Genomic DNA, 16,689 nt, shown 5'->3' with positions numbered 1-16,689 from the left:
ACTTTCTCTTGGGCTGGTTCTATTCCCTGTTAACAGCTTTCTTCAGCAGGTATTCAGATCTGGCACCTCTAACATCTTGGGGTCTCAAGAAAACTTTAACTTCACAGTTTCTTGTTTCAGTGTCTGGGATCCACACATAAGCTTCTGAGCTACTGCAAAGGGCTACGAACACTTCTCCAGCCCTGCCCTCTGTAGCACTCTGGGCTCTAGTTGACTCCAGTCTACTACTGCTGCTGCTCTTAGTAGTCATCCTACGTTACTGGCATTTCTAATATGCTGGAGTCTTCTGCTGAAATTAGACTTTTACCAATAGCTTCTCACAGGCTCCGTTCATAGTGCTAAGCCTCAACTTCTTTGCATGACCCCTTCAGTCTCAGGCTGCCAATTGCAATGGGCTTCACCTTTGTCAATTGCTTTCCTGGTCTCTCACAGTATCAAGCCTCAACTTCTCTCCATGACCCCTTCATGCCTTCAAAACCAGTACCACCTGGGTAATTCTTACATAGCTTCTTTGTACTCTCAGAAAACTCATAGATTTCACCTCAGAGATGCTGTCTCTTCTTAATTGGTGCTAATTTCTTATCCCCAGCTAACCAGCATCAATTGTCCCAGATACCCCTTCTATTCTTGACTCTAAAGCCAGAGTCACATGGCTGAGTTCTGCTGATTGCTAGGGCTGGAACATGGACCCCTTGTTCTATTACATTCTTCATTTCCTAAGCTTGGCTGTCCTGTAACTTGCTCTGTTAACAAACCTTGAGATCTGCATGTCTCTGTCTCCTGAGTTCTGGAATTAAATTAATATACTACCACACTGGGACCTAAGATTTTATCTACTTTGAACTTGCTCTGTATCAGGCTGGCCTTGAACTCAAAGATCTGCTTGCCTCTGTCTCCTGTGATTCAAAGTGTGTACCATTATGTCTGGGTCTAAACTTTTCATGGCCAGGCTCTGGGACAGCCAGAACTGCAGAGAGAGACCTTCAGTACCATTTTCTTTCATATTCCTACTAGGATGGTCCATTAATCCCTACTTAAAACATTCCATTGTTTCCCAAATCCAAAGTCTCAAAATTCACATTCTTCCAAAATAAAGCATGGCCAGGCCTATCATGGCAATTCCCAACTCCTAGAACCAACTTCTGTTTTAGTTATTTCCATTGCTATAAAGAGACACCATCACCAAGACAACTCTTATAAAGGCAAACATTTAATTGGGGCTGGTTTACAAATTCAGATGTTTAGTCTAGTATTATCATAGCAGGAAGCATGGCAGCATGCATGCAGACATGGTGCTGGAGAGGCGCTAAGAGTTCTGCATCTTGATCTGAAGGCTGCTAGGAGAAGACTGTCTTCTAGGCAGCTAGGAGGAAGGTCTCAAAGCCCACTCCCATAATGACACACTTCCTCCAACAAGGCCACACATGCTCCAACAAGGCCACTGCCTGGCCAAACACATTCAAACTACCACAGATGCTAACCACATTACAAGTATTTTATTAGGCCTGGCAATTCTTTGCACTTTTGTAAATTGTATTTCTGTCTTCTTGGATGAGATTAAGTTCTACTTGAGTTCTCCTGATCTTCTAAAAATATTTTATTAATAGCAGTTTGCTTATAGCAAATACATTTTATGTTGTTAAAGTCTTTAACATTAATTTAACTTACATATTTTAAAATATGACATATATAGTTGGTAAAGCATGGAGGTGTAGGAACTTGTAATTGGAATATGGGATTCATGTCCACTTAGTGATAGGGGCTGGAATAAAATTCAGAGATTGCAATATTAAAAAGGTGATCTTACTTGCATTGGGGACACTGCCTAAGCTGTCTAATGGATCAGACAACCCAGAAAGACTGTTCAGAACTTCAGGGTTCTAGAACCTCCAGGCAGCTGGACACAAAGAACATAAGAATTCCTCCTTTGCCAAGGCTCCAGGGAGAAGCCCTGGAGTTAGTGAAGGATCACGTGTGCTTTGTGAGAATCAGAAATGGCTTCAGGGGATTCAGGAAGGTCCTGGGACCTACCACTCATTGACTGAGTAAGTAGAACCAGGTTCCTTCCACTGATAACCTAGGAAAAAGGTCTAAAGACAGCACTGGAAATCTCTGTCTCTGTAAGAGCAGAACCTCAGTTGTTTGACCAGCCTAGCAAGTGCAAGCCCTCAGCATTGCTGAACAGTTTGCTTGGGGCTGCCATTGCTGTGGCTTTTGTCTTGATCTGTCTCTGAGCAAACTCTGATACAATGGATGAAACCTGACTCAATTTGTAGGCTCTTCATCTGAAACATCATTTTTCTGCCTTTCTGTACCTGCTGTAAAGCCACAGACCAACACATTTCTATGAAGAGACAGATAGTATTATAGATCTTCTGGCCTCCACACTCTGGCATAGTTCCTTGGGCCTGACACTGCACTGTGGAAACAGTCAAGCACAATATATAACCATATAGACAGACCAAGGTTCCAATAAAACCTTACTTGGTAAACTACATCTAGTTTGCAAGCCTTGTCCTTCTCCAGCAACTAGTTGCTCCATTGTTTAGAAACTGAAAGCTCCTTTGTGGTTCTCTACTAGTCCATGCTTACACACAGAGCCTGGTATTCAACCTTACCTCTCAACTAGGGAATCTAGCTCTATGGGACTAACTAGCGGCTTAGGAAGAAATTCTATGTAGGTTCAGAAAACAGTAGACAAAAACAGTACTAACCCTGAGTCAGTGTCCCAAGTGGCTATCAGAAACCTCACACTGCCTCATTCTATCAAAGCAAGACTGCTTGAAGAAGATATTATTTACATGGGAGATCTTGTTGAAAGGCAGTCACCAGTAAGAAGGGCAACTCTTGCTTCTCCATCCCTTTAAATAACCTGTCACCAGATTCCTTTGTTGTCCCTGTTCCTCCCAACATTTCCCACTCATGTGACACACTGTCCTCTCTCCACTGTAATTCACTGGGCCAAACACATAGGTACTTCAACTGGAGTAATAGTGAGGAGACTCCTCAATAACCAACCAACCAACCAACAAACAACAACAACAAATAAAATCCATTTGTAGTGTCAGATGAGAGGCTGCTATATTTGAAGCAACGCCGCTCCATCTGGAAAAGCATCAAACTAGGAGAATGACAGAGAATAGATCTTTCACCAAACCAGATGTTGGATGTCTTTATAGGCCCTCCTATGTCTCATTTCTGGCTGAAATAAGATAATTCTGAGTGCATGTGTAGAAAATGCCTCCCTCAGTGTGTTCTTTTGTCTTCTATATAGAGAGTTAAGGTAAAAATCTGGAAATGCTATCATTTCCCCCTGGATGTCAGTGAGGGAGGGTTCATTTTTGTTTGGTTCTAAAGACACAGCAGCAAGATCCTGAAGGCTTATTCCTGCCCTGTGTACTATGGCTAAGTAGTTTTCTCCTTTTTCCCTGATGGGGGTTCAGGATGGCTGAAAGTAGACAGGAAGTACTCAGGTGGGGGAGCCCACAACCAGAAAGTCCTAAGGCAAGGGTGCCCATAACCAGGATTACTATATTCTGAAATTCTCACTGATGACTTGTGCCCTGGTGGTGAATCAATGTCTGACTGCTCTCCTGATCTTTGGCAGGCTCTTCTTCCAACGGCTCTGCAGGATGAAGGCTGTTGGTGTCTTCGCCCTAATTATCAGCTTCAGTGTAGTCGCAGAATCCAAAATCTACACTCGATGTAAACTGTCAAAAATCTTTGTGAAGGCCGGCCTGGACAATTACGGGGGATTTACCCTTGGAAACTGTGAGATTCCTCCCAAGCCTCCAGCCTCAATCTACTTTTGAGAGTTGGAGTCTGCTGAGGTGCTGTATGTCCCCTCTGTTTCCACCTGGCAGTCTCCAGCTTGGCCAACTCTACCCCTACCAGGGATGGTTGCTAGGTCTTCACATATTCTCCCAAACTGCACATTCTTACCCTTCTCCCATCTTCCCGTAGCCCTTGGTTTTTCATTGCTACACTCCTGTGCTCATGACCTCGGGAAGGGAAAAGAAGAACGATACCACCCATCCCAGTGTGTGGAGTAGGCTAGGCTTCCTCTTCCAGATGAGGCTCAGCCTACTGGCTACTATGCAGGTTCTGGTGTGGTACCCTGCTGCTGTATACATCTTTGTATACAAATGATATTTCTCATTTGTGTATCCTGCCCAAAGGTCTGCTGGGAAGAAGCCCTTGGATAGCATGTATAAAGAACTTCACCTCATAGAGCAGGCTGAGATAAGTTCTTTCCCTCCCCATTTAGGGCTCTGCATGGCATACTACGAGAGCCACTACAACACTACGGCAGAGAACATCCTGGAGGATGGGAGCATTGACTATGGCATTTTCCAGATAAACAGCTTCACATGGTGCAGAAATGAGAAAAAATATCAGAAGAACCACTGCCATGTTGCCTGCTCAGGTACTGTTTCTGATTACCCAGATTCTGATGAGCTTCAGGAGCAAAGATAAGAACGCAGATAGAAGGACATACACCCGCTTCTGCTTTAAAACTTTGAGGTCATATTCACAAGTAAGTCTGCTCTAGGTTATACAGATGTCTTACTAGCTACTCCTGTGGTGTAAGTGCACAAAGGTCTTATTCCTGCCAGGGTGGTTTTTAGTAAGCTCTCCATGAAGACAGGGTTGAACAAATGACCTAGGTTCTTCCGTGGATGGAAACATTCTAGTTTTCAACAAGAATGGAAAGCATTCCTTGCCAAGGGCATAGCAGAATTGATCTTCTTTGTGCACGGGACTGTCTCCTTGAGTGGCTTGATTTCCATTTCCGAAAGAGTAGAAATTAAACTAGAATTCATTTCCTGTTCCTCTGCTTCTGTTATTAAGGGACATTTGTGTGGTCAGCATGAAGACCAGAAAGCAATAAAACATAGCAGGCATGTTCTTCTTCACCAAGCTTTACCCACTAAACAAGAGAGTATGTGTTCATATGAAAGCTAAGTCCTTGACTGGGTAAGACGGGGATCGATTGATGGGCTCCAGAAAAAAAACTGATATTTTAAGAAGTTCCAGAGCTTGAGATCTATTGTATAGTATTTGAATGGCATGTTGGAAACCCTAAGGTAAATCCCTAGCTCTATCAAAAAAATAAAAAATAAATAAATAAAAAAGAAAGGAAGGAAGGAAGGAAGGAAGGAAGGAAGAAGGAAAGGGGGTTTTACATAAACCTCTATGCTGGGACATGGAAGATATACAGAATTTGAGAATCTAGAGACAGGAATCATTCTAGACAAAGGAAATAGCTAAAATGAAGAACTTGTATGGAAATGTTTAGGGGCAGGAGAATACTGAGATATTCTTTTTATGGGGAAGAAGAAGAAACTAAAGAACCATAATGACCATGGTAGGAAAGACTGGAAACTGCTGTTTGAGGGTGATTTGCAAGAAGGGTGTGAAGTAGATCAAAGAAGATGCCACCTAAGTATCAATGTGTCAATGGCAGTGAGAGCAAGTCCTCAGTGGTGGTCACAATGGAGGAGCTGCACATAGCGGGAGAAGCTGGACATGTGGGGGAGGAGCTGGACATAGTGGGAGGAGCTAGAAAAAAGAAAACCCAACTATGAAGCAGGTAGAAAAAATCCAGGAAGAATGCTGTGTTCTCTCCCTCTCTCAATTACTGATATATTTCCAGTACCTAGAACATTATCTGTCTATTGTTGGTGATCAGAAGAATATTCATTTATTAAAGACAGAAACAATAAAGAACAGAGTTGAAGTCAGAAAATTCTCTCATCCCAATTCTTTTTCTTAATTGTATAAAATGGAGTTTATTCAGGGCATAAGGAGGGGAGTTAAGAGGGTAGTAGAGGCAGAGAAAGGCAGGGGGAAGAGAAGTAGAGGAGTAGAGAAGTAGAGGCCAGCCATGAGCACGTGGGGGTGGGGGATAAGAGAAGAGAGCAGGGGCAGGAAGGCAAGAGCAAGAGAGCAAGATATCTCATCCAAATTCTTGGGGAACAGAAAATAAACTGTGTTTTAATTGATCTTCGGTACATTCAAAGACAAGTGCCAATATTGTTGCATGGACAGAAGACTAAATTATGCATTGATTGATCTAGAGAATTGTCCGTACTCAATATTAATGCAGAATGATCACAGTCTTCTGAGGCAATCCCCAGTTGTTTACTAGCTCTCAATATAAAACACTGTTCTGTCAGGCCCTGGGTCTGCTTCTTCTTCTTCTTCTTGATTTTAGGTTTCTCTTCTGGATCCATTCAAAACAAATTTGTGCTGTTTTATAGTTGAGGGCTATTGATGTCATGCAGAAGTTTCTTTGTTAGCTTTTTATCTTCTGTGCTCAACATGTATCTTTCTCTTCTTTCAACCTTTCTAGTTCTAGGTCAATCTCATTAGCATTCTCTAACAACTTGCTCATAGGGACTTCCTGTTAATTAATGTTATTGGACCTGTGCATTTTCTGTACACAGAGCTGAATAATGGTATTCCTGAAGGTTTGTTCTCTGCTTTGGTTAATTTCAATTATCAACTGGATTGGTTTGAGAGACAGCTAGAGCACTAATGAGGCACACCTCTGAGCATGTCTGTGAAGGTGTTCACTGAGTTTAACTGAGGAAGAAAGATGTACCCTAAATGTAGGTAGCACCCTCCCATGATTGGAATAAAGAGGGTGAAAGGAGCTGGGAATAGTGACACTTCCCTTTAATTCCAGCACTCAGGAGGCAGAGGCAGATGGATCTCATAGATTTCAGAGACAGACTCGTTTTTATAGCGAGTTCCAGGGCATCTAGAGCTACATAGTGAGACCCTGTTTTGGAAAAAAAGAAAGAAAGAAAGGAAGGAAGGAAGAAAGGAAGGAAGGAAGGAAGAAAGAGAGAGAGAAAGGAAGAACGAAAGAAAGAAAGAAAGAAAGAAAAGAGGAAGAAAGACAAAAAGGGGGGGTGGAAGGAGAAGGGAGCTGAGCACCATTCATGCATTCTATCCATTTTTTTTTTGTATGAGCCAATGCATGATTTTAACCCTTTCACTGTGCATAAGAAAAGCTTATGCTGCCAATGCCATGATGCTAGTGGTCAGTTGGGAGCATCAACAGAAAAACCACATGACCATATCCCTACTTGGCAGCCACTGTTCTCACCTGGGGTCATTGATAATTCTAGAACAAGTGGAAAAGGAGCATCTTGGAAATAGAATGAAGAAAGAGTTTTCGGGATTTAGCAGTTAGTGGCAGAAAGCAAAGCTTGAAGGATTAGAGACAGGGAATACCATGAGGAAATCTCTCAGAGCAACATGGAAGGAAGAGAAAGATGGAAATTAGGAGAAATATGGACAAGATAATGAACAACACAGAACAACTGCAGAATACAATAATATAGGCCTTGATAGGAGAGAAGAAAAATGTACAACTCTTTCATCCCATTTCTACCCACAGCACAACATACTCCAAAATACCCAAACTAAGGGCTAGTATTCGAATGCGTGAGACCTACAATGTGACTCACATAATGGAGGCTCACTCTCAGGCATATCCTCCTCAAAGTACAGCACAGTAAAGAAAAATGAAATTTATTATGTGTTCTCACTAAGAAAAAGAATGGAAAATTAACAACATGACATTTCTCAACTGCAACACTGGGAGTAAGTAGTAGAAGGAGAAAAGGTGTCCAAAATTCTGAAGAATAACTTCCAATAGAAATTCCTTCATTAGTCAAATCATCAGCATATTTTGAGTATCATGAATACATTTTTACACAAGATAAAAAATAAAAATTTCACCTGACTTGACAGAAAACTCAGTTTATAATTATGGAAAAAATTAACAATTTTATTAATTCTTGGATAATATTATAGTTTATTTGGATCATACTCCCCCTGTACTCCAACTCCTCTCAGATCTATCCTTCCACCTCCCCTCCACACACACTCAATGTTCTTCCTCTCCCTCCCCCTTCCCCTCCCTCTCTCCCTCTTTCTCCCCCCCTCTCTTTCCTCAACGAGTCCAGTCTGTGTTGCCCAACTAGTCTTAGAAGTGGGGTCTAGAGTATGGTTGACCTATCATGACTCACACCATTGAAGAAAATGGACTCTCCCCACAGATATCAAATGCCAGTAATTCCTCAGCTCATAGTAACATTCCATGCCCACCTCCACTCTCCATTCTGGGATTCTTTGTGACTTGAGCTTGCACAGCCTTATCCATGTTGTCACAATCTCTCTAAGTAGTTCAGATGTACATGTTCTGTTGTATCTGGAAAAGAGTTCCCTTGAAGTTATCCATCACCTCTGGTGCTTTCAGACTTTCTGACCCCTCTTCTGTAAAGATCCCAAGACTTTCAGGGAGGAGTGTGGATATCCTACTGGGGACTGAGCACTATAGTTTCTCATCCATTCATGTTCACCAGTTGAGGGTTCCGATATTAACTGCCATCTGCTTCAAAAGAAAGCTTCTCTGAAGAGGGCCAAGTGATGCTCTGATCTCTGAGCATAGTAACAAGCCTTTAGGAATCATTTTCATACTGTGTCCATTTAGCACAATAATAGTATTGAGTTCTCCCTAGGGCCAGTGACATACCCAGTCATAGATTCTCAGCCATGTCAACAGTGCCAGGTCTGGGTTTCATCTATGGAGCAGGCTTTAGATCCTATCAGAAAGTGGTTGGTTACTTCCATAACATTCAGGCCACTATTTCACTGGTGGGCATATCTTGTCAGGATGGTGATTATTATAGATTACAAGAGGAGATTTAGATTACTCTTCTCCTTCAGCAGCATGAGTAACATAGGGCTGTGACCAGTTTCTCACTGAAGAATCTGTGGAGGAGACATGACATTTCTTTGTGGACACAGTGATATCAAGTGACCTGGAGAAAAATCTAGAGGGAAATAATCCCAGACTCATCATCCTCCCTTCTCCCCTCTGTTTGGCTGTTCACCATGACTTAAATCATGGGAAATCAGAGGACTTGGAAAACCACTGGCAGCTTCTCTGTGGATCTGCTTGTTGGTATGCAGAGCATTGGTGAATACAAGTATGGAGGAGAATCCAGCATGACCCCCATATAATCTTCCCAAAACACTCTTAGAGGAAGTTTTTTACCAAGAGGAAAAATGAAAGCAAGAAAAACAAAGACACAAATATAAAGGGACGTTCTCAGACTCGCCAGTGGTATCAATGACACAGAGGCTGACATCTGTGTTCACTGGTAAATCCTTCATGTCTCATCTTGTCTCCCTGCTGTGTTTATTAAACCCAGTCCTATATCTTTTTTCATCTCTTAGTAGAAAATTCTTTTAGACTCCTTCTTATACCACATTTTTCTCTTTCCATTGACAATTTTTATCTTTATTATGAGTTATGTATTGATATCTCCTTTTACACATAATGGATTTTCTTGGCTACTAGATTAAGTTACACCTTAGTGGGTGTCTGAATTTGTTGTTCCTGTCAGGGACATTGAATTTTGACAAGTAACTGAGTTCACCTTTAAATTCCATGACAGTTCTAGACTATGTTATGTCTGCTAGATGATCCTCTATCAAATTATAACTCTTGACATCTGTTTGGAATACCCTCAATGTTCACTGAGGTCTCTTCCTCCTGAGTATGTAAGTCCCCAAAAGTATGTAAGTCCCCAACCTGCTGAGCCTTATAGGTGTCCAGCTCAAGAACATTTGTTCCCCCTTGGCCCAGGAAGCCAGATTCTTAGCTCACCCAGATTAGGGTGTGATCTGCTTGCCTCTCAGACACTCTTCACAAGTTCTTGCTCCAGAGCTTCTGATATCTCAGTTTTCGCTGATGTAGTTTCTCTGAGCAAAAAGCCATGGCAACTGCTGGGCTCTGAGCCTTTGGTTTCTTTCTTGGCAGTCGATCCTGTACCATCAGGTGTCCAGGCTTTCACTATTTGCCAGCTGTTGGCAGCAGGAAGGAAAGTCGTTCTTGCTGTCACAGATGTACTTGCCTTAATTCACCCTTGATTCACTTAGTACTTACTGTTCAACTTTGATTAAGGATGTCTCAGGAAACACAAGCAGGGAGCTAAAGTGTTGGTGGTTGGTGCTGAGTACTAAAGAACACTCACATCTGTTTTTACATCGCCAAGAGATGGAAGACTGGGGCCGTGGCCTAGTGTTAGAGGGTTGGCTTGGCAAATGCAGGACCCTAAACTTGGCTTTAAAACAGAAAACGGGATGTTGACTTTACCCCCCAAATCAGCCTTTAGTGTCTGCTCTACCTCAGCCTTGAGCAGGAAAACAGTAATTAGGAACAATGTCCTTCTGTTCATTCTGTATAGAAGTAGCCACATTGTTATAAAACCCTGGAAACCAGTATCTGCGCAAAGTACATGACATTACATACATGTATAGTATAGACAGGCATATCTTTCATTTTTAAATTGTATTTCTAAAATCTCCTCCTCCCTTCAAACTACTCAGACAGAACTTATTTTTAAGTACTTGCTATCACTTAACTTTTTTAAATGTTCCCCCCCCCTTCCCCAGATTATATGATAGAAACAGTCTCAAAATTCATGTGACTGGTGTTTGAAGTGGGGTATTTGGAAAGCAGTTCAGGTTAGATGAGGGTGGAAGGAATGGAACCCTATCTTGTTGTTAGGGATTTTCTAGGATGGGGAGGTAGACCTGAATGAGCATGTGTGCTCTGTCTTCCAAGTCAGGTCCTCTGTCATGTTCTCTCAATTAGCAGACCCCAGCAACATTGCTCTAAACTAAATTTATTTATAACTTGTCTGATTCTTGGTATTCTTTTTGTTAGGGCACCAGAAGATGGACTAAGTAAATATTCACTTTATAAATTAAACACAAATATATGCATGCATATATGCATATACATGCATGCATAAATATACATACCATTTATGAATTTTCTGGTATAATGGCAATCTTTATTTTCTTTCAAAACATAGGCTTTGCTAATGAGAGATGATTACAGGAAAGAGAGTGATTGTTGGCATCTGCATATAGTGTAGTTCATGTGTGTTAATCTTAGTCCTCATTGGATTAGCATCTAAATTGGCCTTTGTTACTTCAGAAAAGAGAAAGAGATATAAACCAGAACCATAAAGGTTGTAATTATTTGGGAGGCAGGAGAAGGCATGGGGACTTGGACATGCTCTAACTGGAGGCAAGCATTTCTTTGAGTACCAACTACTGCTGATTTCTGTTGTAGAATGTAGCGTAAACTATCCCTCTATATATGGATCCTGAAGAACTGTTCCTATTCTTGTTTGACTAGACAGAATTGTCTGTTTAGGTTAAATTGAGCAGAAACAATTATTGGTATAAGTCTTTCTAAAAGCCTGATGCCTTTCCCAATTTCTGCCCCTCTGCTGCCCCTATGTGGTGATTTCTTTGTTTCAACATCTCTGCTCTGTATCTGGTTCCTTATTTCTCAGCCCCAAGCTACCTAAACACTAAGTTAATCCAGTCATTTCCAATAGACATTAGCATTAGTATTTATTTATTTATTTATTTATTTATTTATTTATTTATTTATTTATTTTATAGACGGTATTGGTTTTTTTGTCATCCAGACTGGGCTCAAATTTACTATAGCTAGGGCTGGCCTTGAACTTATAACCTTCTTGCCTGTACTTCCCAAAAGCTAGAATGACAGGCATGCCCCACCACACTCAGCTCTAAGTAGCTTCTGAAACTCTCTAGCCAAGCTGACAAACTTCCTCCATGTTGCCCTCTTCCCTAATCCACACCACCTGATCTTGCTTCGAGTGAACCCTATTTAGGGCTCAAACTGTCTTCCAAGACCAACTCCTATTCTAAGACACATACACAGGATGTACTCCTACACAAAAGAATGGAACATGGCAGGTTCCTCCTCACAATGTGTAATGTTCCCTTCCCACCTCTTGGGACACCTTCAATGACACTTGTTCTATGGTCACCTCATCCACTTCTAAACCCAGGCTGGGTCACTGGGCACGTGGATTCAGTTTATAGGGGCAATGATGGTACCTGCTAAACTAAACGTTCTGAGTATTATGAGTATTTTCATACAGATACTTTACTGTGTGTCTGACACAGTGAATGTTATGTTAACTGAGTTAACTGATGGCAGTGAATAGCTGTTGTAGATATGCATGTCTATAGAAACTAGACTTACGAGCAGCAAAGCTCTGCTTCTCTTGGTGACACTGCACTGAAAACAATGGTTTGTATATCCTGTTTCATCTGCTCCTGCCGCCAGATCAATCTAGTCTCAATGCTTCCCTTGTTAAATGGTAGATTGTTTTAAATCAAAATAAGCCACATTTTGAATAAATTGGCTTGAAGGAAATGTCATGACCACAATCTTCTAAGAAAAGTAATATTATTAAAACTAAGCCTGCACAGTGAAGGAAAAAATTCCACTTCTAACAAATTTACAAACAATTCCCTATTATGGTGTTTTATTAAAATGTGACATTTCAAGCCAATGTTTCTTCTTTCTGGTTATTTTTTTGACAGTCAGAATAATGCATTTCTATTGTAAAATGTTAAGCTATGCAGCAATGGTGTCAAGGATTGATGACCACTGCTGAGAGTCAATCCTCCTGAGAAACTGGCAAGTTCACAATCTTCTAAAGCTGTTCAATATCCTTATGTAGAGGTCAGAAATAACTTGGGGTCAAGGTGTATGTGTGTACACTCTCATCTCTGGGACAACCAGGTCTTGGGGGCCTACACTTAGCACTGCAATAGATAGCAAAAGACCAAACCTCAACACTTCTTTGTGTGTGTGTGTGTGTGTGTGTGTGTGTGTGTGTGTGTGTGTGTGTTTGTCTGATGTTTGACTTTTTCTCTCATGTTTGGAGGCCATTCCTTTGCAAGTAGCATCCACCATTCTCTCCTCAGGTACGCCACAGTAAGAACAGTCTTGAAAACAAAACATGTATTGTTGGTGAGGAAATTTATATTTTTCTGTAGGGAAAGTTACAGATCTTCCAAGCCCCTTCCAGGAAACTGCAGAGGAGGGCTCTGTCATAAAGACACTCTGGCACAAGGACCCCCCAGACAGCTGAGCCCTGCTGACCCTCACATCTCCTTTCTTTACAGCCTTGATTACTGATGACCTCACAGATGCTATTCTCTGTGCCAAGAGAATTGTTAAAGAGACACAAGGGATGAACTATTGGTGAGTGTGTCCTTGGGAGACAGGGCTGGCATGCATACTCAGCGATGTTAGTGATGTTAGATCTACTGGGTGTCTGCTCATCATGGCTAGCATGGACATGGAAAACTGCTCTCTGTAGAGTGGTCCAAACAAGAGGCATGAGTGTGTTGATACTCATCCTATGAGAGTAAAGGTCCAAAGGAACACAGTTCAAACAAGGATGAGTGAAATTTTGATGTCTTGTAAAGGGAAGGGGAGTCTATTGATACACCAGGCATCAAGGAACCTGGCTTTGCTCTGGATTCATGACAAAGAGACTGCAGCAATATTTGGTGGAGATCAATGATAAAGAACAGAGAGGATGGAATGCCCCAGGCTGTGTGAATGACAACTGGGCAGAAACCTCACCTAAGACTGAGTAGGATCCATGCATTTTTTTAGCTGTATATCTAGTGAATACTGCTGGTCAGGCTACCCCATTTAGTTGGTCAGAGCTGTGAGTCTCAGGGACCTATCCTTCCCAAAGTAGTTCATGAGGCAAGTAGTGACTAGGAGAAAACGGGATGAGGGTGGAAGGACAGAAGCCATAAATGAGACAGAAGACTAGCAACTTTGAAGGTCAGAGCAGGTTAACTGGAGAGTACACCCTGGAGTTATACCTACAGTCATTTGTTTGGTGCACTTTCTTCCACTGTCCCCATTTCTGTCTCCTCCTCAGGCAGGGCTGGAAGAAGAACTGTGAGGGCAAAGACATGTCTGAGTGGAAGAGAGGATGCAAGGTTTCCTGATCTGCAGCAGGTGCAAGGACGTTTGGCCATGACTTCTCAGATCTGTAATGAGTACCCCTTTCCCTCACAGTATCCCTTCTCAAAATTGGAGAAGGAATCCAAGGTGTATTTTAAGAAAGTAGATATTTCCCTTTATATGTCTTCACTTCTCTCTGACCTGAATTCAGTGAGGTCATAATAACTTGATAATGTTAATACTTGGAAAATTGTCTCCACAGTGCCAAAGGACTGGAGAGAATAAACTTTTCTTTTTTGTTGTAAAGATCCCTCAAGGATGTAGCCTTGATGTGTCTGTTCATTCAAAAATGAGAATTTTGTAGGTCAAAATTTATACTGTTAAGGAACCTTACAAAGGCTGCCAGCCAGTTTACCAGTTCCTACATCCCCAAGAGACTGTGGCAGGTACACTTCTTAGATCAACACTGCTGAAGAAGACACTCCTGCATAACCTGTTATGAGTCCCTGGCTCTTCTCAGCTCTTCTCACCCTGCCCCCACCCTAAATTTCTCATGCTCATGAGCTTCCCTTCACCCAGCTTCCCATTACTATATAACCTTGACTTTTGAGCACCCTCTTGTCCTCACATTATACAATGTCAAAGTATCTTCATCTCAACATGTGCAGATTAGATCAGCTTGGCCGGGAAACTGATGACCACATAAAAGGAGTTTATCCACAATGCAGTGACCTGAGGACATAAGCCACCAGAGATTTCCAGGATGATTCTTCTGGATATGGGGATGGCTCCCTCTGCTGATGCACACAGCAGGGCGACTCTGCCCCAGGGTTCATGTTCAGTTTCCTGAGCACATTATTCTGTCCCCCTGGGCCACAGTTGGTTGAACCTGCTTTGTTCTAAAACTAAAGTGAAAGTAGCAGCTCTTGCTGAGCACAAGCTGACATAGACTTCACCAAACAGAGGGTAGTTGGAGAAATGGGTTACTAAGCAATAAGCCTTGTCAGAACAAAGTCCCCAGGCTGATAATGTCTTCCAATACTGTCTCCACCCTTCCAAAACCCTCAATGTTCCCTTGTGGCCATTGCCCAGCTTTGGCTGTGGCTCACTTCATACCCACTAGCTTAGCAGACATCTCCAGTCTTTGAAAAATCATGAGAGCTATTTGTCAAAGAATACACACCAGCATTGTCACAATTTAACAAGCATCATAAGCCGTGGGAGAAAACGCTTTTTGAAAACCATTTAACAATTGAAAAGTAATTATATAAGATGGCTTAAGAAAAACAGAATTTAAAAAGTGGAATCCCTTTAGGTCCTCTAAGTCAATAACCTGTACCAGTGGAAGCCCATAAATATGTATTTTTCACTGTTATGGCCAAGTCATCCAACTGTCCTGCAGGCCTCATTCTTACTTGGCCTCCTACTTCATTAAAACCAGGGGCACTGAGTTAATGAGTGAGCTTATCACAGGTCTGACATGAGCCATCCAGTGTTTAGGGAGAAAGGAATAACATCCCCAAAGTTCAATATAATGGGAAGATTGCCAGCACTACAATGTGATCTCTCTCTCTCTCTCTCTCTCTCTCTTTCCTCTCTTTCCCTCCTTTCTCTACAAAACTCATAAAATTTCCAAGCATGCAATCTTACTATTTTCCTCCCCAAATGTTTTATTTATTCAGGATTTCTACAAATACTAATTCAGAATGAAAATATAATTTTCCATAATTCAGAGGAAATTATGCAAAAATACATGCAAGAGGAAATGATTACTTCCATTCTTAGCTTATCTTTATTTGGCAAAAGAGTCTTGAAGCAGCAACCCCCTTTTGTATCTCCTCGTGTGGTTTTCATGACATCCGGAAGTAGACTTTCTTCCTATTTTCTTCAGGACCACTTTATGAGCAGGACTACCAGATGCACTGAGCTGATAGTTGATATTAGGGAAGCATTATGAACACACTTCTTTTTCCCTTGAAGACTAGCTCCCTCCTCCCAACATCTCTGCCCTTTACATTACAACTTGCTCTTTGGTGGCCCCTAATACTTTCTGGACCCCTCTGCCATCTTCCTTGACATTGCTTGCATCTAGCATGCCATTTTCCCTCCAGAGATGATTGACACTGGTTCTTGCCTAGGTTGGAAAACTTTGCTCCTTTGCTGCAGCTAATTAGAGTTCAGTCCAGCCTGCATGAGGGCATCCCTCTCCTCTGAACCTCAGCGGTCTTTCCTCTGAGCTCATATTAGCCAGTGCTGACGTTCCTACACAGTCTGTAGACTCCTTAATGTGTGGATTATACCTTTCCCTTCCTTGGCTTTTCACAGTCCCTTTTTCAGGAATGACCATGTAAGAGTCGATCATGAAACTCTGGCATTGTTTGGTTCTACTGAACGCTTGGAATGACAGGACAAATGAAAAGCAGCATCTTTCATTCATAACATCTTTATTTACAAGATGCTACTCGCAAGAACTTTGGTGTTGGGTAAAGCCAGTCACTCTCAGATGCAAACTGGGGAAGCATCTTCCTACCCTCACAGTGTAACACATCTAACCTTATCCTCCTTTGGGATCAACAGAAAAGGAAAGAAGCTACTATGTGTACTTTAGATCGGGAATGTTCTCTGAAGGTTCACGTGTTGAATGGTTGACAGTTATTGAAAGTGTTAGAAAGGTCAGAAGTTGAGACCTAGCTCATCAGATAAGGACACTTTGTATAAGGATCTGAGTTCAAATTCCTAGAACACACTCAGCAGTATGGAAGGGGAGACAGTGGGATCTCTGGGGCTTGCTGGCCATCAATTTAGCTCTAGGTTCAGTAAGAGACACTGTCTCAGGA

At 41.9% G+C, this 16,689-nt stretch overlaps 1 protein-coding gene across 1 annotated transcript; it reads left to right on the top strand.

Annotated features, from left to right (window-relative positions):
• Window positions 1-3,632: 3,632 nt before the first annotated feature.
• LOC308421089 (lysozyme-like protein 1) lies at window positions 3,633-13,896 on the top strand (the record flags this gene model as incomplete). Its single annotated transcript, XM_080917399.1, has 4 exons — window positions 3,633-3,771; window positions 4,268-4,426; window positions 13,051-13,129; window positions 13,827-13,896. The coding sequence occupies 4 exons, from the start codon at window positions 3,633-3,635 to the stop codon at window positions 13,894-13,896; spliced, it is 447 nt and encodes a 148-aa protein (XP_080773525.1).
• Window positions 13,897-16,689: the final 2,793 nt, after the last annotated feature.

This window comes from Micromys minutus (assembly GCF_963924665.1).
Source record: "Micromys minutus genome assembly, chromosome: 5".
In the NCBI taxonomy this organism is placed as follows: domain Eukaryota; kingdom Metazoa; phylum Chordata; class Mammalia; order Rodentia; family Muridae; genus Micromys; species Micromys minutus.
Note: the sequence above shows the minus strand (reverse complement) of the source record. Positions and strands in the feature narration are given on the sequence as shown.